At 50.8% G+C, this 27094-nt stretch overlaps 1 protein-coding gene across 1 annotated transcript in view; it reads left to right on the forward strand.

Annotated features, from left to right (window-relative positions):
* The window catches only part of LOC119112910 (uncharacterized), a 66787-nt gene that overhangs the window by 12928 nt on the left and 26765 nt on the right, over window positions 1–27094 (forward strand). The window contains exons 8-10 of the mRNA XM_037237216.1: window positions 22311–22380; window positions 23363–23556; window positions 25814–26013. Of these exons, the coding sequence (XP_037093111.1) occupies window positions 22311–22380; window positions 23363–23556; window positions 25814–26013 (464 nt within the window). The remainder of the gene's footprint in view (window positions 1–22310; window positions 22381–23362; window positions 23557–25813; window positions 26014–27094) is intronic.

Below are 27094 nucleotides of genomic sequence, written 5' to 3' on the forward strand. Positions count from 1 at the left end.
CAATGAGCTCGTGGATGCGCTCGAAATGCTGATGGACCATGCAGGCTTTAAGAAAACACGACATTCCAACAACGGCAACGGTGCATTCGATCACGTGTTGTGGAAGTTGACTGCTTACTAGAGGTGCGGAAGCATCCCCAACATTCTCGGGAAAAGGAATTTCGGCGATGGTGTCGCGTGGAAAAATGGACGGACGCACAACTTAATGTGGGCTCACAAATATAATCTTGCACCCTCACTGTTGTGCGGTATTTCTTATATATTTGGGTTTTAAGTCCATGGCTTCAGTGACAGTCATCATCGTCCACGTTAAAGATCGCGGAAAGTATTACGTCAAATAGCTGTTAAAAACAGTTGGAAGCAGGTGATTTTAGTAGTTAAGAAGAGCGGCTACCAGAACCACGGTCAGCAAATGTTTTTGCTTAATTTGCAGCTGTAAATTCGCGTTTTCAGTTCCTTTTTGTTCTTGCTACCGTGAATCTTTCCGACTGTATATGCGCGCCCACGAAAAGTACCGTTAGCGTCATGAAACGTGTGGTCTACATACTCTGCAGCACCGCCGATTACCGCCGATACATCAACGGTCGATTGGCTTTTAAAATATATTAAACTATGAGCGCAACGAGCTGAGGCATGGGGCTGAGAACCATTAGAGGCCATGCTGGACAGTTCCAGACCTCTGAAGTTTACCGCCATACGCCTGACCGATCTGATCCTGCTAGCAGGCCTCGGGGTGCGGCGGACTTGCGCGCCCCCGCATTCATGCGTGGTCCGGCTGGACTCTGATTTGACTCGGACTCATGACCTTTTGGGGCACGGAGTCCTTCTCACGGATGAATTCAAGTGGATGAAACCCTGTCACAGATTAATGGGCCATTCTGACTCGCCCACTTTGAAAAAGCATGTATTTGGGCTGGGGTTCCGGTTTAGATTCCAAATGTCAGGACCCGCAGTGGGACTTGGGCTGAATGGCCCATTTTAATAACGCAAGACATGCAAGAGTTCGTCTCAATAATGAGGCTATCAGCGGGTATTCCCATGCCCGTAGAGCTGTGCTGATTTGTATATGTCACGCCTGTTTTGGTTAATTCGGGTAACATTTGGCTGGAATTGGCCAGACTGAATCAGTTTTGGTTCGATGATTAAGACTAAGCGTCGGCCACTGAAACGTCTTAAAGTCACTCCGCATTTACATATCATGCGATACAGAATCAACGTTGGCTAGCAGGATGTCTAGTAAGGCTATCGCTAGGTTCCAGCTAAAACAACCTGGGTTAGCAGTAGGCCTGCTGGTTACAGTGTTTACACTTCACGACTTGTTGGCTTGAAAATATGATACGAGCTATGTTACGCGATCCCGTAAGAGATGAGTGCATCCAGGATCAATATTTAATGACTCATACTATGCTAAGAATAACGGACTCGGACACGTACTCAGACTGCAACGTCAGTCCTCAGACTCAGGAAGTTAGACTGACAACACACCTGCTGACCGCACGGGGACCAGGGTTAGCAAGTGACAGACAACTTGTTCGCCGGAACGCCGATTCTCGTCAGGCCAGGCGACTTTTCATCCGTTCCGTCATGTTCACCCAAACTGTGAAATGCTCGTGCCTGGCTCATGCCGCACTTTATACGCCCATCCTTACTCATCTCGGCATAATCCACATGCGTCTCACTTTGCTTGACCTGGAAGTTTGCCAGCTTGCCCAGCTTTGAGATTGTTCAATGTTTCCTCGGATGTGCAGATCATCAAGCGACATATTCCAGCCAGCTTTGTACATAAACCGGCTAGCTGGCAGCAAAGCTTGTGATGCACAGCACATTGATTCCAAATCAAACACGTTTTTCACTGTCGAATCCCGCGCGTAATGTCTCCCCATCAGTCACAAGCGTTCTTCGCCAGTTTTACCGATCCACACCGCCACGTTGCACCCATCTCTGCTGGAAATAACTCACTGACGGTATCGACCAGCCGCCGCTTTAAAGCCGCACCCCAAACATAAGACAGCAGGTACGTTAGCAGGCTGAAAACAGCCCCAGTAATAAACTATGCAGGGCGTGATCGCATCTACGATAACGCGTTCTTTTGATAATGTCTAATTGTCTAGCTGCCCGGACATTACCGCTACAATGCGTCACATTAAATAGTAACGCCCTATTACCGGTACCAGTTCGCGCCAGTGAGCAGCCGTATCCGACCCGTACCACCAGGCCCGCCCCTGTTCCATCCGGGGTGAAATGTGGGTCAATCGGCCGTGAGCCCGGGGCGCCGTGGTGACCTGTCACTGTGTCGCCGCACTGCCAGTGGGCGCCCCGACAGTAACGCCTCTGCGATGTCTGACATCACCCTGTCACACGTGGCCACCCCCTCTGTTGCTGCAGCGGACCTGGTCCGCCCACCGGTTCGGCCGTCCCCAGCGCCGGGGGGCGGCCGCCGTCGCCGCCGTGGGAGGATGACGGACGTGGCGCGCCGGCAGGCGCAGCGCGCGCTCAGCGACGGGCCTGCTCAGGGCGGATCTCCACATATAGCTGGTCGTTGTCAATGGCCGGTCAGCCTCTTCTCGGGAGATGTACTCCCAGAATTGCGGCTGGTCGGGGACGCTTGAATGAGGCCCATTGTAAGAACACCCGAGCCACGGGAGTCTCACTGGGAGAGCAGCCCGGCAGAGTCTCTGGAGCACAACGCTCGTCCTAGCACGACCTCAGTTGTTGATACTTAACTGGATGATAACTACGAACGTTCTGTTGAGCCTTTTAATCCTCCTCCCCATCCATCTCCTAATCCATCCCGCTCTCACTCACTCCATAAATCCCTCACTTCCTTCCTCTTTCCCTCTCAAATTGCTTTATTTCCTCGCTCGCTCGCTCGCTCCATCTGTTTACCCCTAGGTTTTGCTCCTGTAGAATGTGAAAACGATAAAGGTGAGGTCAGTGGATATATACTCATATATATATATATATATATATATATATATATATATATATATATATGAGTTGGAGCTGCACTCTCTCTAGATTGATGTTAGTCTGAGATGTATTGATTTATTTATTTATGATAGCTTGAATCTGGGAACCAGGGAGACTCCATTGTTCCGTTACATTGGCGGGCCTGACTGATTTTTATTAATCTGCGAAATTAATTGATCCAATGCAGTTTGGGTACTGAATGATCACGTGTCTGACACTGATACCGTGTCACGTGGGACTGAGGCACGCGCCTTTCACCAAATTATCGCAGGGATTTGGATTGGCTTTTTAAGTAAAGAGCATCTGAAATGAACTCCAATTTAAACAGTCGCACTGCTGGTCCATCGACATTTTTAAAGTAACTGCATGAAATGTGCAGAATGCATAACGGAAGCACTAGTATGTATTAGCCGAGATGGCTGACCGTCATATAAGAAAAAAGAGCTTCATCTCCTGGTTTTTCGACATCACGAGTTCAGAGCTTTTATGCTGAGTTCAAAGTTCTTATGCCAAGTTCATAGTTTGTCTCGCAAACGTCAAACGGGCATTTACGTCCCACAACCACGCCTGAAAAGGCGTTGGCTGTGGGATGCAAATGTCCACCGGATTCCTGGTTGTTAATATTCCATCATGCCGTATAATTGTGCTTCTTGAATAACCGCAAAAGTCACTTATATGCAAAATGTATGTACATAAATCCGACGCGTAACTGGTCAATGTCTTCCACTCCCATTGGGCTGGGAAGACCGCGACAAACTGCTTCCATTTCCATTCCGTGGAAACGTCGACCCAGTTTCCCTTGGAAAGCTAATCCAGATTTATTGCCGTCTCTCAGAGCGAAATTTATCACTTAGCTTGTGTCGATTACTCGGACAGGCAATTGCAGTGGATCGGGTGGGATTCTCACTCCATGCTATCAAACGGTGTGCTCTGCTGCTGTTGATCTGTCCCCACTACCACTGCCACCAACCTCTCACCTGGCAGGGCTCAGTGACCAACCGGACATCCCGTGCATCAACCGGCTTTTTTCGGCGCGCTCATGTCACGTGGCCTAGCTGCTCGTTGGAGGATACGTATCTCACGCTGCGAGTGGGGGCAACTGTACCGCTCAGTAGCGGATGTTTGAACCCGGGTGAATCTGGGATGCCAGCTCTTCGATGGTTGGTGTATCATTCAGCGTGGTCCATGTCCATCATAGTCCAGAGATGGATGCACGCCTTGGTGAGGCAGAGCAGCTGAAGATGTGGTGGCCCTGGCAAGCTGTCATGCTGGTTAACTAACGCCTGACTTTGCGGTGCAATCTGCCGGCGCGGGACGAGTCATGGGCTTGGTTGTCGCTCGCGCGCCGTCCAGCACTCAATAAGCCGCGTCACTTGTCGCCTCGGGTCCCACTGGCGCGCGCGGCCAGCCGGCGTATCCTCGCGCGCCAGCCGCCGCCGCGCCGGCGAGCCATGGACGGCGGGCCGGTGCGTGGCGGCCGGCGCGGTGGCGGCGCCGTTATTGGACTCTATCTTACCGCCGCGTGACAGCCCGCCGCCGCGCCGGCAGTCACGTGACCGGCGGCTCTCCGCCGGACAGTGACGTCAAGGCGCGCTATCTCACGACCAGGTGGTGCTTTGTGGCTGCGAGCCTTCGGGTCGTGATCCCGCCTCCGTGCCTCAGCCGAGCTGTGACGCCGCTGACTTGAGAGTACATAGGGATCACATGAGATCACGTAGAGACTGGCCACCATTATACGACATTTTCGGATCAGTTGTCCCAACTAAATGGGAACTTTTCCATGTGAACAGCCCTGAATCACACTAAAATTATCTGTGTACCATCGCGATCAACAGATTACTGAGCAATGTCATGAAATAAACAGAGAGCACGCGCATGAGAAACGCTGCATTTCCTCACTCTGCGCAACGCACGTCATCGACGCTGTGCCTCCATCCTCCTGGAGGATAGCCGGCTGTCTGTCCGCTGTTGTGAATGAGACCTGAAACTAGTGGCGCAGCCAGGGAGGTATGGGATCCCAGGGCTCCGTCCTCCGCATTAAGATTCAAAAAAGAAACTTTGCTGACAAGTTTATAGACGTAGGTGCAGGAGGGACAGGAAAGTGATGGGGGTTTTCCCCATCCACCACACGGCCAGATAGCTTGTAATAAGTATAACATTACAAATTGTAGGTGTGCCTCAATCGACATGTTTTAGAGCCGGGCAAGAGCCCCAGACTTATGCAAGCGGGCTGTGTATCTCGTTTACCCTCTTCTTCGGGTGTTCCGGCAAGGACTTGGCCAAGTCTATTTTTTTCGCAGGACATTGGGCCCTATTTCATCTTGGTCTCCTTTTAGGTTTGGGAGTTCAGTATTAATGTTTCAAGGGCCTGTTGGCCCGTTCTGTCGGATCAATGTCGATTTTGGCCAGTATGTTTGTTGCCGGTGGTGCACACCAGAGACCCCTGTGACGACGCACCCTAGGGGTTTTTGTGTTCCCTTCTGGAGGCTGCAAGGCCCCTCAGTAGGCTCTGGGGTCTCGTGGATTGAAGGTCCCTGTACTCGTTAGCAATGAAGCGTGTCCGCAGGGTGCCTGAAATGTCCAAAGCCGCCATGTATATGACAAATCGACCCAAAGGGTGTTTCCAAGACGGACACCAGGATGTTTCCTTCGAGCCTTAATATGGGTCCAAGCCTCCAATTAAAGCCTTCTGAGCTACTCAGAGGGCCCCTTGGTATTCGACGTACAGTGGTCCGCCTTGCCCCAGCCCTACCGGGAGATAGCCTGATGACGTCAGCGGGCGCCGTATGGCTGTCTAGCCGTTCAAACACAAGCTCACGTTTTCGGACCTAGAGGACCGCTGCACTCCAGGGACGGGAACGGGAGTGCACGACCTCAGTTTACCATTAGGCTTACTCTACTCCTTACACTCTCTTTGGCGTGCTGCCTTTCCCAATAACGTTAGGTGTTAGCATTTCTTAGACGGGCATGCATGGTATGAACAACATATCACATGGATGTATTACGGTTGTTTCGGCGTCCTCTTAGCAGAAGTTCATTTGCCTCCCACGTCTCAACATATGGGTACGGAGTAAGCTGGGAGGGAGAGGCTGCAGGAACTGGCACACGAATCTGAAGTGAAGCAGGCTGCCCACCGCCGCCGCCGTCGTTCATGGGTTTGTCGCACAGTCCCGTGATCTGGTATGTACAGCAAGGCGTTTGGTGAGGACGCTGGGCCGCGGCATTCCCACAGCAGTGTGGCTGGCTATCTTGTTTGGTTGTCCCGGCGCCCGAAATACTTGAGGAGGCACCCACAGTGGACTATGGGGCGTTTCCATCGTCATTGTCCGATACCTGAGCCTGCATCGATGTGTTTCTGCCAGTTAGGCGATGTGGTGTTTACTTCCAGGTACTCTCATCACATCCGATAGCTTGACTGTGTCGAAAGCTCCTTAAGCTCTACATGTACATTTCGGCCCCACAGTTTGCGTTCCAAGGCCGCCGGTGCAGCATCGGGTGTCTTCGCCTGAAAGAGCGCATGGTGGTTTGAGCTTCAGCCGTTTCCGTTGCTACATGGCCCTGAGCATCTTTGAAACACTAGCACGTTTCAGATCTCTTTTCCACCCTAGGCGTCCTTTGATCTCTTGAAGACCTTCGACAACTTGGAGAAGGTACTCAGGTATCCGCATGAGATTCATGTTCTTTTTCGGCCAACTTTCCGATTGAGAGTCTGTTAGCTATCATGGAAAGCTAAGCTTTTCTGAGGCTGGCGACAATAGAAAGGCTACCCGGCCGCTGCGTGGCGTTTTTTTGGATGACCTCGGCTATCTCGGGCCTCGAGCTATACTCAGGGAACTGGCCGCTGGTGTTTCGTAACCTCTCACGGATTTTTTGTTTTGTGACCAATCTCCTGATCTCTCAAACATTTCATGTGATTAGAGTCGTAGGTCTGCGATGATTACCGCGATGAGTTGTGAAAAATAATTCGAAATTAGTGCATCCCATCACTTAGTTTCTGCATCGATATGTTTTTGCAACTTTATGGAACAAAAACCAAAGAGGTGGAGTACCCGGACATCCCACTAGATGGTCGGGTACGGTTTCTCCTCATAGAACATCTGGAGATATATATATATATATATATATATATATATATATATATATATGTGTGTGTGTGTGTGTGTGTGTGTGTGCATGTGGAGATCAATACCACATCCTCATGTCCCGTCGCACACAGCTCGCTACATAATAATGCTAGTCGGCATAAGTGGTACCAGTGAGTCACTGGCAGTGGCTGTAGTAACTATTGTAATAAACACGTAGCAAACCTTGATCATGATGCGTCATTGTTTTGCTGATTGAAGTGCGTTTCTTTTGTCGGCTTATCTGTGTAATGTACATCTTGCTTAACATCACGCAGTGAAAGGACATGTGCATACGTGAGCTGAATTTCGTCCATAATCTGATCCTGATCTGCCATTGCGGAAGCCATCGGTAGCTGCTGTAGTTTTGTCTACGCGTAACCATGATTCCATACATGAGCACCGATTTGACCCTTTCTGGTTTTTTTCTGTCATCACCAAACCGTGTCAGCACCAGATCCCAACTTGCGTCTTCTGACCGCCAACGCGGGAAGTGATGATGAAATGTCGACATCTGTGACACTGGGTCGCCAAAGGACCGGCTCCAGACTTGATCTGTGAGTGGCATACCAGTGAAATTGCAATCGTTCCAGAGGCACATGCGTTGGCAGACCACTCCTCTTTTCTGAAAGCTGTTGTTTTGGTGAAACGATCATTCAAATGAACAAAGATATCATAAATAGCAGTTGTTGCCATGTATTTTGAAGACTGGGTTGCCGGAAGCGAATGTGGATGATATACGAAGACGCGATGCCGTTTTCAAGGTAGGTTAGTTCTTGTGCTGAGATCAGAGAACGTTTTCACAGATGATATGTGTAAGCCTAGCGCTGATCATGACTAGGTACCTGTTTGTGTAACAGGTACTTAGTTACCTACAATTTGTGCATGCACAAACAGGTTCCTAGTCCTTCGTGCTAAGTAACCGATTTGCTGCGAACAAGATATCATGTTGACAAGAAATAACTTACAGTTGCCAACGAAAAGCTGCATTTTCATCATACGTGCTCTAACAAAACATCTGCGGTGGGTTTACTTGAAGCACCATTTTTCAAAGTACTAGAAAGGGTGCTAAGCATAGGCCAAGCACGCGCCATCTAGAAAATATTGTTGGGAACTGCTGGATATTTAGAGTGGTGTCGTCCACGCGATCATATGGTATGGGAACTAAAGATGCATATCCCGTCCACACGCTCCGCAGCTACCCACGCAATCGCAAGACAATAGCCGTAGCAGGTATGGGCCATTTTGGGATTAGAAAAGTGCGTTCGTGTTCAGGGGGCTTTCGTGGAGACGTGCTGTTAGGCAAATGAACACTGACAACAAAAACAGAAATGTCCAAGTGTTCAAATCTCTGATGATGATGATCAGAGTTGATGTTTCTATAAGATACGTTATCGACCACATTGTGCCAATGAATACGGATTGCTTTGGCAACAGGATCTTTGACTGAAGTCCTGCCGATAATGGCTGGCATATATTTGACATTTGTGAACGGTCCCAGTCTATGCGCCCAGCACCAAATAGACGCTCCGTTCTTCATACGTGTGTCTTAATTTCTGTTGGAAAGTCAGCAAAGTCCGAGTCAGTTCCGGTTGACATGGATGTTCTACAGATCTCGGGTCAAAACACAGCTAAAGCTGTTACATGCAATTAGTCTAAAAACATTTGAAAACCATTCTGTAAGTAAGCTCCTAGATGGACCTCAACGAGAAGTACTACAATATGCACAAATAGCACGCCAGCAAGATTACTTGCCAGCTTTCGTAACCGTTCACAGACGGTTGCCCCTGTTACCGTCTGGTCTTTTGGCAATGTCCACCGCATCGAAGCTCATCAGTTCTTCCTGATGTATAAATTATATCACAGATAAGGTCCCTTTCGGCCATTTCTTCAACATAAATAGGGATGACGTTCATGTAGAGGATGGCCAGGAAAACACCCTTGGTTTTTAGAGGCTATCTTTGGCAGGTGCTGCCATCAGAAAGCAGCAACACATGCACTTTTCCATAACGCTACATATTCATCGATGTCTCTCTCCGTCAGTCATAGTCAAATGGCTCAGATTAATCAAATAAAAAAATCAAGTTAACACAGGTTGTAGAAGTCTTCTATCAATAAATTACATGTAGAATACACACATATTATGCACCATCAATGAGCGTCGGCGTCAATTTGTAGCTAAGAGATTTGGCATTCTTACATTCGCCACTGGAAAACAAAAAGGAGGATGCTTTCTTACACTCCTACGGGCGCTATAAGTAAGGCAATACATCACTGTAGCCTTGTCAGCTTTGGACTAAAAAGATATCCGACAGTGTTTGATTTTAATCTATTGCTCGACATACCCGAGCCGACCAGTAACGTTCCGAAACTGCTTTTTAGATATAAAATTGTCATCATTGATCAAGGGTAGAAATTGTCGCCAACCATTGACACTTAAAGTGGAATAACTTGAGGAGCGTCCAACAGGTGTGAAGTTTAGACCCCCTCCCCCCCTCCTCATATTTTGCATTCCCGTATCCGCCGCTGTGATTAATACTACTAATGCGCATCGTTCAATACTATATACCTGTGCCTGGACCCATGATTTTATGCCACGTGCCGTTTAGATTCGCCAAGCAACCGAACTTACCAAATCCACTGGACCGGTTTTTATCACATTTTTATCCCGTACGCGTTTTTGTCTTGAGTGCGCCCTTGATAAACTTTTGAGAGTTGCTATGTGTTAAAAGTGATTTTACGCCAAAGTGTTCAGTTTAGACCCTTGAACGACGAAATCGGCCCGGCAGACTCTGAAACCTCAGAGGGGCAAGGTGCCACCCTGCATGATATTAAACACGCAGTCACGCATGAAAACGGTGTTAGCGCGAGCCGGGCTCAAACGAAAACTCCCTGCAAACGACATCCCATGTGCATATAGAAGCACTCAAGTTATACAAAACACCTGTTTGCATAACGCATCAGCTGCGCCGTGGGAGGCAAAAGGCAAGTATACCGGTAACAGTGCAAGCTGCATGCATGCTAGCGACGACGTTTGGTGTGCTCAGTTCCGGCAACAGTCAACAGTGTTCCTGGAAAATTCCTGCGATGCAGCGTCCAGGACTACACGTTGTTTTTCGTAGCTTGGTCAAGGACGCTGGATTGGGTGAAGGTGACGAATTAACTTTGACAGCTCCTGTTTGGAATGAGATTTATAATTTGAACACATCAAACAGACGTGCCAATTTTCCCAAGACACGACTGGAACGGGGCGCTACAAAGATTAGCTTTAAGCGGAAGGCCCAGGAATTGCAATCATAAGCAGGTAAGAAGCGCCCGTCGAACGAGAGGCATGCTAATACATTCATAACGAGCTCTAAATGACAAAAAGGCATAACTCAGCCCTCCTATTCTAAAATTGTTGGCTCTTCCTGCTTTCATTTCGTATGTATCATAAAGGACGAATGTAATCCCGTCACAACGCCGCAGCAGATGGACCCTGCTTAAAGGAAATATGCCGCATATGAAGATATAAGTGCATCAGATCTTATGGAATAAACTCCCCTATAACTATTGACGCCATTCTTTTGTGGAAAGGAGTGCTAGAGACAACATAATGTCTCTAATTAGCGAATATGTTTATTAATTCGTCACTGTATGATAGCGTCATGGAACGTTTGTATGACGTGGAGGCACTGCCATGCGAGCAGTGCGAAAAGGCCCCTTACTTGAAGTGCTTCAAACTCGTCGGAAGATAACAGTATGGGTTTGAAGTGTTCGCTAAGAAAAATATCGTTATGTGCTCGTGCCTCGGCCCTTTCTCGTTGTGTTCTTGCATGCCTGTCCTCGAGTTTAGGATGCTGGCTTGTATTCACATACTCGGTTATAACTTAAGTTTTAAGTTATTCGATTACGAGTCTTATTTCCACAATGACTGGCAAGCGAAGAAACGCACCCAACTTTGTATATCACGCATCACAAACAAGTGTTTCTACAATGGAGCTTGCACAATTTGCTCAACAATGCTTGATAGCCAACTGACGTCCAATCAATTTGGAAATTGCGCTTGCTGACGCCAGATCTGAACGGCTCGACGATAATAGTCTTCCTGGCTTTGAACGTCGCCTGGCCAATGCATCGTGGGGGAATCCTTCAAAGACATGCGGCGCCGGTTGGAACATTCGCGCTTTAACGCCCAAAGCACCTTGAAATTTAGTTTTCATCCCAAAACCAACGTGAAGGTCCAAGAATAAAGGATTATGTGCATTCAGGAAACACTCTAATCTTATCTTCCATGTTGAATCCTAATCCAGATCATAGTCTTTTCGCAGACTCTAAACTTCGATCTGATCTAGCCCGTCTTAGAAATGCTGGAAAACTAATCTTTACGTAGTACGTCACAGTCGGTACGTCACGGTACGTCACATTTCAGTCCGATTTAAAACCCATACAACGATTCAACATAAACGGATACACTTACGTGCCGCTTTATAAGTCATTTGACTCTTGAACTGTATGCAAGGCAGGCAGGAAATCTACCCCCCCCCCCACTTTTTGAATTTTTGTTTTTCAACAATTTAGAGAAGATCGTCGAGACTTTCCGATTTTTTAAAACATAGTCTACACATTACGCTAAAATATCTGACACATGGCATGCGCAGAGGCGGTTCCAAGGCCTACCATTGGGCAGACTTCCAGAGAAATTTGCGAGCCGGCCAATAGACATCATTAGAAGACATTTGTAACACGAGTAGGAATATGGCAATACAGCACAAAATAAAGGACAGAGGTGCTCAGAAAGGGAGGTTCCATACTGTGGAAAGTTATGAGTAGCCAATGCGGGCATATGAGCTGGATGCGTTTCGATATCTAGATGCCAAGCATTTGTACTGTAGCCGATATTCGCACAAACAGCATGTACGGTAAGAGAAGCATGTTCAGGTCTCGCAAAGGATGATGCAGAGAAAATGACACTAAACCTTCGAGAGCATTCCGCATATGTCAATGGGTAAAGTAGCAAAAAATATGAACATGTGAAACTAAGATTCCCCCTCCCCCAAATGGTCGCAACTGGGACCATGCCATGCCAATGAGGCAACAGGCACTGTCCGGCTATAATGATCCATCTTCAATGTTTGGAATCGTCGTAGCTGTTATCAGCGCAGCGCAGCATCTGGACTCTTTCGATTGCCTGACTCGATCGACCACATATGCACAGAACGGTCTCGCGCCGGGCGGCGCCAGGCCAGCTCATTTCTCAGAACCAGGTGCAAAAGAGGGTCTTCTATGTCGAAGTTTGACCGCTGAAAGGAGTTATGGGCATGGCGTGGTGCGCTGAGGCGCAGGCCCATCAGCCCCTTTCGGTGTGAATGAAATGCCCATTGTGCAAATGGGTGCCGTTGGAGGGACTTTGTTCTGCCACTCACTGTGCACCTGGAAAACGCTGAGCAGCCGATCCGCCTGGCTTTTTCGATGACCACAGGATCTGTCCGCTAGTGCGAACAGCGGTGTCCACTTTCTCCAATGCGGTGGCTTGTTATCAACGGACACAACCACAGCTGTAAGCCGCAGTTGCCCTCGTAAAGAAGGAATTTCAATGAAAGCCGCGCTAACAGGCTACCGAATCAGTTCTTAAGTTCACCTTGATTAAGGTGGCCACTCGAAGTCGGCGATCATCTTAACGCCATCGTCCGCGTGACAAACGACCTTCACCCGCACCTGGTGCTTGTTGACGGACAGAAGACCTTCTCCGGTGGACTCGGCTTAGTCCAATGCTATCTCAAAACAGTATTCTTTAGCAAGGTTGTTATCACCGTGCTTCTTGCACGAGGAAAGCTTTTTCAAACAGATAGAATAATAGCATGCAGCTGCTATACTTTATGCTAAAAACTGGCTCAGCCGGAGGACACAGTGTCGTCTTTCAAGCCAAAGTCGTAAAAAGCGACGAAATCCAAAGGCACATTAAATTTCGTTTTCTGTAACCTCGAATAGTATTCTAAACTAAGTTCCCTGCGTAATTCACCATCGCTGAGATTTTTTTCGAGGCCCACAAATCTGTAATTTTACACGCTTCGGGCGTTCTGTGGAGGAAATATGACCTGTCAACCACTCCTGGATCTGCCCTTGACAAACTTATCTAGAATGGTGGGAAAAATAACCCCGTTTACATAGGTAGGTGGAAACGATACCAGATTGGCACCGAAAGGTTCTTCTTCAAGATGTTTGCTGCTTCACCTGATGACGAAGAGAGCGCTCTTGCGTCGGAACATTTAAAAGAACACAGCATCATCATTTGTGTAAATTTATTTATTTTTGCTTGCTGTCAGATCTTCCAGTTGTATCAGGGCCTTTAAGTATTGGTTTCAACATGCGAGGGCAACGGATTAGTGTGACGTAAGTGCACTCAATGTCAGCGGATAGGGATTAACCCTATCGGCTCACGTAGAGGCCAGAACTCCGCAGAACAATCACAACGGAAAGAGCAAACGGCTGACAGGGGGGAGAGGCCACAAGACTCAAGAGAGGTCGTCGCAACGCTCGACGTATGCAATTATGATATAGATGTTTGGTTAGGCTGGGCGAGCTAAGATGGTTGGGCGTACTAAAGGATAATTTTGGTGAAGGGTTTTGTGAACTTACTTTCCTAGGACGGACGGCAAATCGGCCTGAACATCTGAAATATTGCCACCTCTGCGCTTCATGTTTGTCCGCAGCGCTAGGAGTCCATAGTGCAGTTACCAACAGTGCACCGTGGGTTATGGTGGTTATTGTGGCCACTGCGGCGTTACGTTTCTTTCCCAAAGCAAAGAATCAGACTTGGGGAGAAAATTAAGGTATACTTCCGAATCAAATGAAAACATGTTCTATGTCTTTTTGGAACGCATAGGCCTGAATGTCTATTTTCTACTCAGGGCAATGAGACAGCCAATGTGTCAAAGATCTAGTAGCTCTGTATTTGTTTCTGATAAGCGGCCTATATGACTGAATTATGCGAAGAAGCATGCATTAGAGTCTATACAAACTGTATTCACTTGAGACGGATTCCAGCATTTCGCACAGTAAAGATAGTCGCTCTGGCAGCTTTCCCACGTGCTTTTTCTACTCAAGCTTTTTTCTACTCAAGCCTCAGTTTTTCCTACTCAAGGCTTATTGTTGAAACTAATTGTCATTTATGTCTACCGTTGGCTGGAATACTCTATTGCGTTCTTTGTGCCTCCACATCATGGCTAAGCAAAATTTCGCGGTTTGACCTCAGCTAATTGTAGTCCCAATGTCAGCACCATAACCTACGCCACGGATGGCGCTGTTTATTTCACGCACAAGTCCTGCGCGGTTTTAGTCAAATATACGTTTGGTGTGGTGATTATTGTAACTGCTACGGTTTTACCATCATACCAGTATTAGTTTCAAAATTTTGCGAAACTATTACAGCATGAAAAAGACAGCTGTTGGCAAAATAATGCGATACAATTAGGCACTACGCCGCTCAGTACCGTGTATTCCACTCAGAAGCATTTAGTGTTGCGCCTAATCCCCTTAGAACAGCGCATGCTCGCTTGGATGTGGTGTGTAACTCAAGTGGCTCATTACACATATGGCTAGCTAGCAATACCCATCGTGCTTGAAAACTGCCTCAGTCGTCTATTTTATTTGACTCTCAATTACTTTATTCAACTTTGACGTTCGCTTTAATCTGCAGTACACATCATCAGCATCTTATGTCGGTGGGATGTATTCCAGGTGGCACAATTAGACTGTAATTTTGATATGGAGACAATAATGAAGACAGCTCCTGATTCGCATCAGGCGTATTCCTGTACTCTGATGTTTTCATATGCATCGTATTGCGCGTAACTTGCAACATTTCCTGTTATCGGTGACTTGCGATTCGTCATTAGCCAAATTATCAAATACATAATTGCTGACTGCTGTAGGTATCGACCGACCATATTGCCCTGAATGGTGTATTGTTTGTGCTCATTAGTTGAGGGTTGTTGTTCTCAACATCACGACATGTGGCTTAACGGCTGCTTTTACGCTTACGGTTATGGGAGCCCCAATGCAATATTTTGAACTGAAAGCAAAGCGGAAGGTTTTTTCAGTCATTTCAAACCTAAGAAGAGGTGCTGAACCAATCACCTCAGAAACCAGTTCCAAAGTCTTGAAGCTACGTTACTTCGTTGCACCGTAAAAATCTATATGAATGTGAAACTAAGTGCATATTGAAGGTTCTAAAATGCGGGATAATATTACTGGTCCCTACGATACTCTATTGAAATACGATACTCTATTGAAAATTCATAACCATCGCTTTTCGACGCCTTTGATGGCCTTTGATGGCCTTTGATGGCCATCACCTTTCGACGCCTTTGGTTGGTCAGGCCTCTATTAACTTTCCTTCTGAAAAAATCCCATTCTAATCGTAATCTAAAAAATCTTGTCACGTGCATCACCGTCTGCTCGTTATTCATTGGTGTGTGCTGGGCAGGACGCTTCCAGCTTTCCCTCCTTGTTCATGTCCTGCATGACTGGTGGTGCGACCGGACGCCCCTCGCTGCATGCAATGGTGCGTGTGGGGCCTCAGCTCCCGCTGCTCTGGCTCCCCGCCTTGCATGTCACCTCATGTGAGAAGGTGGTGCGGATTAGCGGATCCATTTTCAGTCCTCGGTCTAACCCTCCCCCCCCCCCCCCCCCCACTCTCACACAAACACGTTTCGGCTAGCTCTCTCAATGTTTTAAATAAAGAATGTTCAAACCGCAGCAAATGAGGTTTTGGGGGATAAACGTGATTACATGCAGCCTGCTGATGTTATGTTTGATGGCTCAGGTATTTACATGCCTCTATTCTTTATTCATAATATAATGATTCAGGGGCGCCCTTGGCTGCTGATATATAGATAGGTTGCACATGTCTTTCACGCGACGAGACAGATAGACTGTCGGCTATCTGTTTCCTTCTGCTTTTACGACCCATTTACCTGTGTTATCACCACCGCCGGGGCCGGCAGACGAGACGTCTAGGTCAGGTCAGTCAGCGGCTGGTGAACACGCTCGGTCACCACCGCCGGCGCCGGCAGACGGGACCGCTGGGTCAGGTCAGCCAGCGGCTGCTGACGACGCTCGATCACCACCGCCGGCGCCGGCAGACGGGACCTCTGGGTCAGGTCAGCCAGCGGCTGCTGACGACGCTCGATCACCACCGCTGGCGCCGGCAGACGGGACCTCTGGGTCAGGCCAGCCGGCGCGCGCGGACTGCTTGATCGACCGGACATGATACCGCCGACCACTGTTTTCCGTTGGAATCGGGTCGATGCTCAGGCCGTGGTAACCGATGCTCGAAACACACTCACGCGGTTTGCAATATTCAGCGTAATTTTCCGTGCTCGGTGCGGCACGGCGCTGTTTTAGGCGAGGTCCATCCTTGGCACCCTTCCGTCGACTCCAGCTGGGCCAGTCAGCTCAGCTGTAACGTCCGTGCTTCACCCGTAACAGTGGCCATCAATTTCGCTTTCGTTTCTTCCGGCAATACTCCGGGTGGGAACGAATCCGCTCGCTTAATTCGTAAAACGGCTGGCCGGCACGCACATGATTGGACCCTGACGTAACCCCGGCACACACGCAAAGCCCAATCGATAGCTATGGCCCTCTGAAATCGACCGCGACAGACGGTCGAGTCAACTCTGGTCAGCTGGGAATGGAGGCGCATCGATTTCAACCGCTCCGGCGCCCGATTGTGACTAATGCATTGAGCGCGGCCGTCGGTGGCGCACCACTTTCCCTGGGGGAGGGGTGAGGGCCCAACCAGCGGGCCGTCGCGGAGCCACCGAGCCGGGGGAGGAGTGAGGGCCCAACCAGCGGGCCGTCGCGGAGCCACCGAGCCGGGGGAGGGGTGAGGGTGCCGACCAACGGGCCGTCATAGTCACCTAGCCGGGGGATAGGTCGGGGTCCGACCAGCGCGCCGCCGCGGAGTCTGCCACCGTGTCTGGCTGCTAGTTGGCGGCGCGGGTGGTGGCCAGCTGCCTCAGCGAGGTTGGTAGGCACGAAGCTCTGACCAGGCTGGTGCGATAGCCGTAGGCGGCGGAACATAAGAGCACCGAGTCATGTAGCGCGTCCAGTAAAATCGTGAAAATGGGCTAATCTTCTCACTTCTTCACAGTAAAACCGTTGTTTTCGTGACGGTGCCCCTCGTTGCTGAAAAGCCTTCCGCCGCTTTAGAGCCGGCGGCTCAGCCTGACGCCGCGCGGGGAAAACAGCAGATGTAAACAGCGGTGGGACCGGCGGCGAAACCCAGGGTCAAACGCCGGTCTTGGCAACAGACGGGGAAACAGCAGATGTAAACAGCGGTGGGAACGGCGGCGAAACCCAGAGTCAAACGCTGGTCTTTTCAGCAGACGGGGAAGCAGCAGATGTAAACAGCGGTGGGACCGGCGACGAAACCCAGGCTCAAACGCCGGTCTTGTCAACAGACGGGAAACAGCAGATGTAAACAGCGGTGGAACCGGCGGCGAAACCCAGGCTCAAACGCCGGTCTTGTCAATAGGTGCACCGTCGACGGTCACATGCTACTAGGGGTCTGTTGTTTCGAAGTATGCCTTGAGTTGCTTTTTTGGTTCATTTTAAGGCTGCTGGTGTTTCTTTTTTGTTCGGTTATTATTTAAGAGTTTCTCTTTCAGTACGAATCTATCATATCGTGCTTATTTGTTTATAAACGTATACCATCAGCACTCTTACGGTAGTTACACGCACACAGATAGCTTGGAAAGTTGTAAAATGAATTTCTTGGAACCGAAGCTCCGAGCAGGACTGCTTTCACGGAGAGCGGTAGTTGGACCAAGCCACGAACGGGAGTGCGGGGAGAGGCTAATTCTGAGGACATCTTGGCAGTACATATTTCGTTACTGAGCCCGCGAAGGCAAGTGTATTACAGTGCCGGGAAGGCTTGTCGATGATTCGCTGGAATCTGCAATGTAGCTCCTACCCCCCCCCCCCCCCCCCCCCCCGCCTCACGTGTACTCAGTTTGATCCAGAATGGATCGCATTCACAGACCGCCTCGCGGGTGGCGTTGTACGTTTAAGTTAAGTACGCCTATTGCGCCCTGGATCCGTAAGGTGTAGGTAAAGCCGAAGGATTATGCAACAAACCTTCATCTAGCATGCATCCCTTGCTGGAAGGAGGACCGAGAGCATGCTGAGGGGTGCATTAGCTTCACCTCTCCTGGGTAAACGCGCGTCGTGTGTTGCCGTTTGTATGTATAAACCTCCGCCGTATGTAATCATGTCGCTGAATGCTCGCCTGGGTACTAACATCAAGCAATTTGTCTTTAACAGCATTAATCGTGTCGCGTGGGTGCCAACCTCAAGCGATATGCCTGAAACAACATTCAGTGACAAAGACAACACTATGTAAGTTGGCTTTTGGGATGATGCGTGCATTGCGCAAGTTTGCAATACAAGATTGCCTCTGCTCATTTCCAAATATCAAGCTTTGAAGTGATCTCTGAGGGTTTGCGGTTATGCTGAGTTTTTATGCTGAAGATAGCAGGGTTTCGATACGTTAGGACGAACGGATAAACGAAAGATACCAGTCATTGGGAACTACTATCATAGTAGCCAATGATTCTTAGCAGTGTTTGGGATTCTCGTCTTCTGGTTAGAAGCCGGGGTATAACGGCAAACAGTGGTTCGAAATGTCGAGCGCTACAATAACATATTCAAACGATTGCTAAATACTCTCGTTTAGGCAATATCTCCTAGTATCTTGAGGGTTTGTCATCTTTATCACAATAGCAAATAATCCCAGACAATCAGCAGCTTTATATCTTTCTTGCTTTCATCGAGGCTTACAAGGACACGCTTGCTCCAAATACGACTTTTACTTGGTGTTCAATAGCAATAGGCGGGAACTTTGTATGAGAGCTCCGTACATAATAATAGTTACCTGTTACCCGCATCATTCGGTTAGACCAATGGCAGTGTTGAGGCCAACAAGATCAAGAACATATGATGACCTAGTTTGAATTCGGACGGCTAGCTGGCTCCCATTTGCTACGAACCTGATTCAGAGAGCGACTTAGTGCTAATGGCGTAGAAAAAGTGTTGATTTTTTGTCAGAAGGAACAGATATTGTTCTTCCTTTTATCACCCCTGCTGAAGGTTGGTATGACCGGAAAGGTCGCTGGTGGACCCGGAAGGGCTGAATCGGGCCTTAATAGATTTGTCAAATGGCAAGATATTCACCGTGTGTTTTCATGGCTCCGATTTAGTCTGGAGCCAAACGGCAGACAGATCCCTCGCTAACGGCGTGAGTGAAAATATTTCCCGCCCGGTGGAAGCTAGACAATTCAGTTTTCCATGGCTGCATTCAGGACCCCAGGCTTCCTGTGTCGCCACCTGGCTCCTGCGATATCTACTGATGTGATCCAATAGGGTCAATGCAATCACGCTCGTCGAAATTACCGGCCGTGCACCAAGAGTTCTGCGTCAGCCGAGCGCCGCATTACTTGTGCGGAGGGGGCGTAATGAGATAGGCCCGAGGTCATTGCCCGGCAGCTAACGAAATCTGTCTGGAATCGAGCTGACCGTGGGCGTATCGGCGCCAGTTGACTGCTGCCTCCGGGCAAGTCAGCTGACTTCGCCAGGCCCGATCTGGGCCGCCTTGTTGGAAAGCTAGCCCAGCCATGCGGGGTTCAATAGCGCGGATGTACACGCGAGTCTGCATTAAAAGACAGGGTCTGACGTTGCGCGGATGCACACGCGAGTCTGCATTAAAAGACAGGGTCCGAGGTTGCGCGGATGTACACGCGAGTCTGCATTAAAAGACAGGGTCCGAGGTTGCGCGGATGTACACGCGAGTCTACATGAAAAGACAGGGTCCGAGGTTGCGCGGATGTACACGCGAGTCTACATTAAAAGACAGGGTCCGAGGTTGCGCGGATGCACACGCGAGTCTACATTAACAGACGGGGTCTGAGGTTGCGCAGATGTACACGCGAGTCTACATTAAAAGACAGGGTCCGAGGTTGCGCGGATGCACACGCGAGTCTACATTAACAGACGGGGTCTGAGGTTGCGCAGATGTACACGCGAGTCTGCATTAAAAGACGGTCCGAGGTTGCGCGGATGTACACGCGAGTCTACATTAAAATACAGAGTCCGAGGTTGCGCGGATGTTCACGCGAGTCTACATTAAAAGACGGGGTCCGAGGTTGCGCAGATGCACACGCGAGTCTGCATTAAAAAACGGGGATCTGAGGTTGCGCGGATGTACACGCGAGTCTGCATTAAAAGACGGGGTCTGAGGTTGCGCAGATGTACACGTGAGTCTGCATTAAAAGACAGGGTCCGAGGTTGTGTGGATGCACACGCGAGTCTGCATTAATAGACAGGGTCCGAGGTTGTGCGGATGTACACGCGAGTCTACATTAAAAGACGGGGCCTGACGTTGCACGGATGTACACGTGAGTCTGCATTAAAAGACGGAGTCTGACGTTGCACGGATGTACACGCGAGTCTGCATTAAAAGGCAGTGTCTTAAGTTGCCATGTCGGACGTTTTGGACGTTTTTGGCTTTGGAGGTTTTGGAGGTTTGCGTTTTGGACGAGAATGTAGTAAGCACAGAAGATATCTCACTTGAATGCAATGGAGAATTTCTGCCTTAGATACACAGCGCACATGCGTTGAATCGCTTACCGCAATCTACTTGAAGAGAGGTGAGTTATTTGGCGTTGACCACACCATTCCGTCACAACCCGCTTCGGCGAAATTAGCGGCTTTGAGCATGCTGGGCCCGCGGGACCGGAAATAGGGAAACCCAATAAACCTCGCCTGTTTCAACATCACCCGCCGGTCGTGAGACGCGCTGTGTTTATCCATCGTGCCAGCCGTTTACACTCCCGAAGGGTGTTTCCAGGCCTGTTTCTCCTCTACTGGGCGGTGTGCATCCCGAAGCGGTTAACAGACGTTTTATCTTTCTAACATATCTTGGGGTGCTACCTGGTGTACGTTATGATAGTACATATATAGCGGTTCTGTCATTACATGTGCTATGTTACGATGCCTTTGGACGTCATGTGTGAGCCAGTGGTGCCATAGAAGCAAATCCTGTTGGTTTATCCGCCCTGTGAGAATTACAGCCCCAAGAAAATGTTTTGTTGGACGCGCGCTGCAGACTCCTGAGACAGCGCAATAATTTTGATGTCTTCCACCAACTGTTGGAGATTTCGATACCGAGACCAAAAATCCTGGACAACCTATCGCATATTGCGTCTGTGCATATAACCATCGTGACCTCAGCCGCACCGGATGAGGGCTCGGGATATTATCAAATCATGGTAATTTTTCATTAGAATGCTCCTTTCACGGACAAGCAACAGTGCCGCCTCCCACGACCCACGTAATCTTTACCCATTTCTCTTTTTTCCATCTCTAGCCCATTTTCCTTTTACTACCTCTCACTGCATCGCCTTGGCTATCGCTTTTCTTACTCGTTTTTTCATTTCTCATTTCGCCTCCGCTCTAACCAACTGCAACGTAACCAACGTAACCAACGTAAGATCCCAAGTGAACGTCCCCTTCTTCCCCCCCCCCCTTCTTCCCTGTGTTTTGGGTCGGTCTTGCGGACGGTAATTCGGAGAGGTGTACAAGTACAGCTACCGCCGGGCATTCCCGTCCGTGTGCGGGGCCACACCAGGCATGGCGCCCAGGACACGGCCTACCCCGACATCTCTTCAGCCACTCACCTGCCCAACAATCGCTGCAGACCCCACTGCCGCTCTGCTGCCGCAGCACCCTGTGTCGCCTCTTTAGTCCGCCGCTGACCCTGCCGTCACGCCACGGCAGTCACGTCACGGCAGTCACGTCACGGCAGTCACGTCACGGCAGTCACGTCTTGGCAGTCACGTCACGGCAGTCACGTCACGGCAGTCACACACGGCAGTCACAGCCGTCACGTCACGGCAGTCACGTCACGGCAGTCATGTCACGGCAGTCACGTCACGGCAGTCACGTCACGGCAGTCATGTCACGGCAGCCATGTCACGGCAGTCACGTCTTGGCAGTCACGCACGGCAGTCACACACGGCAGTCACAGCCGTCACGTCACGGCAGTCACGTTACGACACTTACGTCACGGCAGTCAAGTCATGACAGTCACGTCACAGCCGTTACGCCACAGCCGTGACGTCATAGCAGTCGGGTCACAGTAGCCCCGGCAGTCACGCCCTGTCGTGCTCCCGTTTACAGACGGAGGGCGAGACGGCCGGCCACAGGTCACACCAGCTGCTGCAGCACCTCCGGCAGTTCTCCTCTGTCGGTGAGTAGCGGGCCCTGGGTCCGGCCGACATGCAGCTACCTGACCGGAGACGATCCTGCCGTGCGACCAGCGCTCCAACCATTGGACAGTCAGGGAAGCTATTTGACACTTCCAATGCTCCTTTCCTTGATAAGTCCCCTCTTCCGACATCCGTTTAGTTGTGTGGCTATTGAGATCATTCCCATCCTTCTCTGTTTTGGAGTTAAGTTCACCGAGCACCTGAAATTTGAAGTTTGATTCGCTCTATGTTTTTTTTTTACTAAATGTTGGCATGAGGGAGGTGGTTCAGATTACACGTTATTTAATACAAAGTGCTATTTGAATCGTAATTAATAAGATGCGATATGAAAAAATGTTACACAAAATCGGTATTTTAAGACGAAAAAGTGGGCTCGTGCACGCGTATTCAACAACAGTGGTTTTGCAATCCTTAGTTGTCACGCATAATCTAGGTATGTGAGCAAGAGCCAGATTTCTCCCAAGAAGCCCACTTTTCGCTCACTTTCCCCTATTACCCTCATCAGGACAGAGGGATTGGGGCAAATTCCTTACTCTGGAATTTTGCAGTTATCTGTCTTTAGCACGCCCGGCGCATTGTTGTTCATGTTTGGCGAGGCTGATTCTGGGTATTTCTACACTTAACTTGGAAATTCCAGGTTCCCTACCACGTCAAGGTACTGACCTATGACCCGATTATCAGACGTCCAAACGGTGAATAAGGTGACACATCGCCGTTCCTAGACCGCAGCTGAATGAGACGCTCGTCGCTAAACGCAAATGTATCTAAACTAATAATCAATGTTATCTGAAAATTATTATGCGCACACGCTTGGGAAAAGGAACATGGCACACTTCGTCGTGAAACACTTAATGAAACGTGGCTTTATTTTATTGAACACCTAAGTACCCATGGCTACGTTAGTAATTTCAGTGCCAGGGAACCATGGAGATCCGGTTACTGAGGCACGCCCTGTGCTCTCAGACGGTGCGGCGCCCGAGGAGGACCCCGTCCGCTGCCTGGATAGCTTGGCCGTGATCTCACGCAATCCAGAGGTGCTGTACCACGTGCTTGGTCACCTGCGCTCGGAGCTGACGCCGATCCTCGACTGGCTGGAGCACGTGACAGACAAGAAGACGCACCGCAAGTTCTCCAAGTTTCTGCACACGGTGATGAAGGTCAGTGCTGCGCCGTAAACAGGCGACGGGCTGGCCAACGGCAGCGGCCCGAGCACCCGGTCGGCCGCAGCGCAGTCGGCTGACCGGGTCGGGGGAGGCGCGCGGAGACCCCCGCCTGCCTGTCCGTCGGCTATTACCTCCGCCCACTCACCGGGTATTCCGTGCGGCGATGGCCCCGCGTGGCCGGCCGTGGCGACTGTGCGACCTCGGCCAGCGAGCCGATGGTATCCGCGACCTCGGCCAGCGAGCCGATGGTAGCCGCGACCTCGGCCAGCGAGCCGATGGTATCCGCGACCTCGGCCAGCGAGCCGATGGTAGCCGCAACCTCGGCCAGCGAGCCGATGGTAGCCGCAACCTCGGCCAGCGGGCCGATGGTAGCCGTGACCTCGGCCAGCGAGCCGATGGTAGACGCGACCTCGGCCAGCAAGCCGATGGTAGCCGCGACCTCGGCCAGCGAGCCGATGATAACTGCGACCTCGGCCAGCGAGCTGATGATAGCCGCGCCACCTTCATCGCGCCGAACAGTGACTCTCACCCGCGGCCCTCGTGCGGCCTGGCCTAGGCCACGTCGCAGATGGAGGGGAGGGGGGGGGGGGGGTGAGAATAAATTACCCGGCTCAGGTGACGCAGAGTGGTGTTGCCATTAACACATCATTACGAATTCACTTCCTGGTGAGCAGGTGAAGACTAAAAAATTGATTGATATGATGCCATTTCCTTCCGGCCATCATAGTCAGGTCCGTGACCTAATTTCCTCATCTTTTCGAAAGCACAAGCAGCATGGCATCATTATCAATGTCTCTGGTGCCCCGTTTCCGGATCTCCGCCACGCATGACTGCTATCTCTGTCGAACGTGCGTCACGCAACAGGTCCTAGGGGACTCAGCTGCCGTCGATCCGCGCCAGGACGTCGAGCGCCCTGGACGCTCGACGGGCGGCGGGTGGTGCGCACGGGCTGGCGTGTGCAGTAACGGTCCAATCAGTGGCGGCGCTCCCCACCCTGCCTGTTGGAGCCCGAAATGGGTCGCGGTCACGAGGCGGCGCCGTATACGGCCGTCACGACCGCGCCCAATACTCCGCCGGCGTCCGGCGACGCGACCGCACGCGGCCCGAATACGGATGGCCGGCACTGGCGGCCGCCGGCGCTTGCCGATGCTGGCTGGTGTTCGGCGCCCCCGACACCGGCTGGTCACCAGCGTTTTCCTCTCCCCCCTCCTCCGATGGGGGTGTCGGGGGCCGACACCGGTTGGCCCCCCCCCCCCCCCCCCCCCCCGACACTGGCTGGTCTCTGGCGCCAGCCGATGCTGGTCACTCTCCATTTTCGAACGGTGCAGCCTACCCCTGCAGGCCGTGCGACAGTTCATGAGAGTAAGCCGGGACAGCCTACCAGTTCAGGCGGTGCTTTACGTGCGAGGCAGTCTGTTGTGGCGACGGAGCGCTCGATCGACGGGAAGAAAAAGATATGATAGAATGGATTCCTCTGCGTGGGGCAAATGCAGAATATTCCTGTGAGGAGCTTGTTATTTTTTATGATCTGTGCCCACTGAAAATGGTTTTCAGCTCAAGATCTTGCCACATGCACATCTTGTGATAAGGTCATGGTTGAGACGCATTGGCAGCAGAATGAAGTAACTCGCACGCTCACCATCTGAAGGAGTATAAGCTTTTGAGTGCAATATCATGGACAGACATAACGGGGAACTCGGGAATCCCCTGTTCTGCACCGTGGAAAGCGTGGTTTAACGACCTTTTAACACCAAGTAACCAGAGACTGATCTGATGTAAACAGGTGTGTTGCACATAGCATTAAGATGTAACCATCCACCCGCTTGTGATTTCTGTATCCGTACCATGTACGCTGTTTTCTATGTGTTTATGCGTGCATGCGCGCGCCGAAGTGCTCGTCCCGTTGAACCATCTCATTTTTTTGCATTGTTGACTCGGACTTATGACAGATGATGTTGAGCATAGTAGGGTATGACTTATGTGCGTTTTGACGTTTCACGTTCACGCGGGAAATTACCTAACTTCACTGAGTTACAGTTTCGACCCATGTAAATATCTTAGATTTCACCAATCATCCAACAGATTACGCTGCACGTTGCAAGGCATAGTCATAAAAGCACTCTGCTTAAGTACTAACATGTATCGAATCCCCTGTCCCGCGCGAGCTGTCCGGCGGCCTGTGTACAGATAGGCGGCTGTGTCCGGCGACCTGCACCTCCGACCCGTACACCGACTCCGTGCCGTTTCACAGACGGCCATCTGGCACTTCTCGCTGCCGATGCACCGGCGCGAGCTAGCGCGCACGCTCAGTCAGCTGATCAGCATGACAGCCGAGATGGTGCAGGGCTCGCAGGACCTGCAGTTCACGGCGCTGACACTGATGAACCGCGTGGTGGACGAGACGGTCGCGCGCGCCGCGGCCGCCGTCGTGGCCGAGGCTGAGAGTCGCAGGTGAGTCGCCGGCGACGGCAGCGCTCGCCCTGGGGAGCGATGGCATCGGCGGGAAGCTGGCGCTCGAGACGTGTGGTGTCGTGGGCACAGCTTGGCAGTCTGGCTGCTGTGCCTGGCATCCGGTCGGCCGGGCGGGCAGGGCTGGACAGAAGCGAGGCGTGAGCCGACTACTGCCGGCCTGCTGTGCCTAGCATCCGGTCGGCCGGGCGGGCAGGGCTGGACAGAAGCGAGGCGTGAGCCGACTACTGCCGGCCTGCTGTGCCTAGCATCCGGTCGGCCGGGCGGGCGGGGCTGGACAGAAGCGAGGCGTGAGCCGACTACTGTCGGCCTGATGTGCCTAGCATCCGGTCGGCCGGGCGGACAGGGCTGGACAGAAGCGAGGCGTGAGCTGACTGCTGCCGGCCTGCTGTGCCTAGCATCCGGTCGGCGGGCGGGCGGGGCTGGGCAGAAGCGAGGCGTGAGCCGACTACTGCCGGCCTGCTGCGCCACGTCACTCGCGGCCCGCCAGCCTTTCGTCCGTCACTCGCGGCCCGCCAGCCTTTCGTCCGCTATCCCCCAACTGTTAGTCTGTCAGTGGAGGCCTTAAGGCTCCGGCCCTGGAGTGCGAGCGGTGTACCCGCTTCGAATAGTTTCTGTTTCAGCGTTATTAAAGGAACGTTTATCTCTGCAAGATTTAGTTTTCCTACCTCTCTGTTTACCCTTCGAGTTTACATAAATCATCGATTCCATTTCATGAATCAACGCCCTCGCAAACGCCAGCTGGAGGACGACTTCGTCCCATGGCGCTGGACGCCATCCGGATTTATTCAAAACACGCAACAGATGCATGAGACAGCCGCAGACACGTGCAAAGGTCAACGATGATAAAAGCCAGGTTGAAGGCAGCGGTATTCAACCAGGCCCTCTGGTTCAAAACTCATGACGGCCCTGGTGAGAGTGATGCAGAATGTACTGTGTCGTAACTAGTGAAAAACTTTTTCGATGTGAATGCATGGTTGGTAAGCCTCTTATGTGCACGGATGACATTGTCTGACTGATTACGTTCCAAACGCCTGTCAATATGACGTCATCCAACTAAGCT

Source organism: Pollicipes pollicipes, unplaced genomic scaffold, assembly GCF_011947565.3.
Source record: "Pollicipes pollicipes isolate AB1234 unplaced genomic scaffold, Ppol_2.1 Scaffold_7261;HRSCAF=8764_pilon_pilon_pilon, whole genome shotgun sequence".
Taxonomy (NCBI): Eukaryota; Metazoa; Arthropoda; class Thecostraca; order Pollicipedomorpha; family Pollicipedidae; genus Pollicipes; species Pollicipes pollicipes.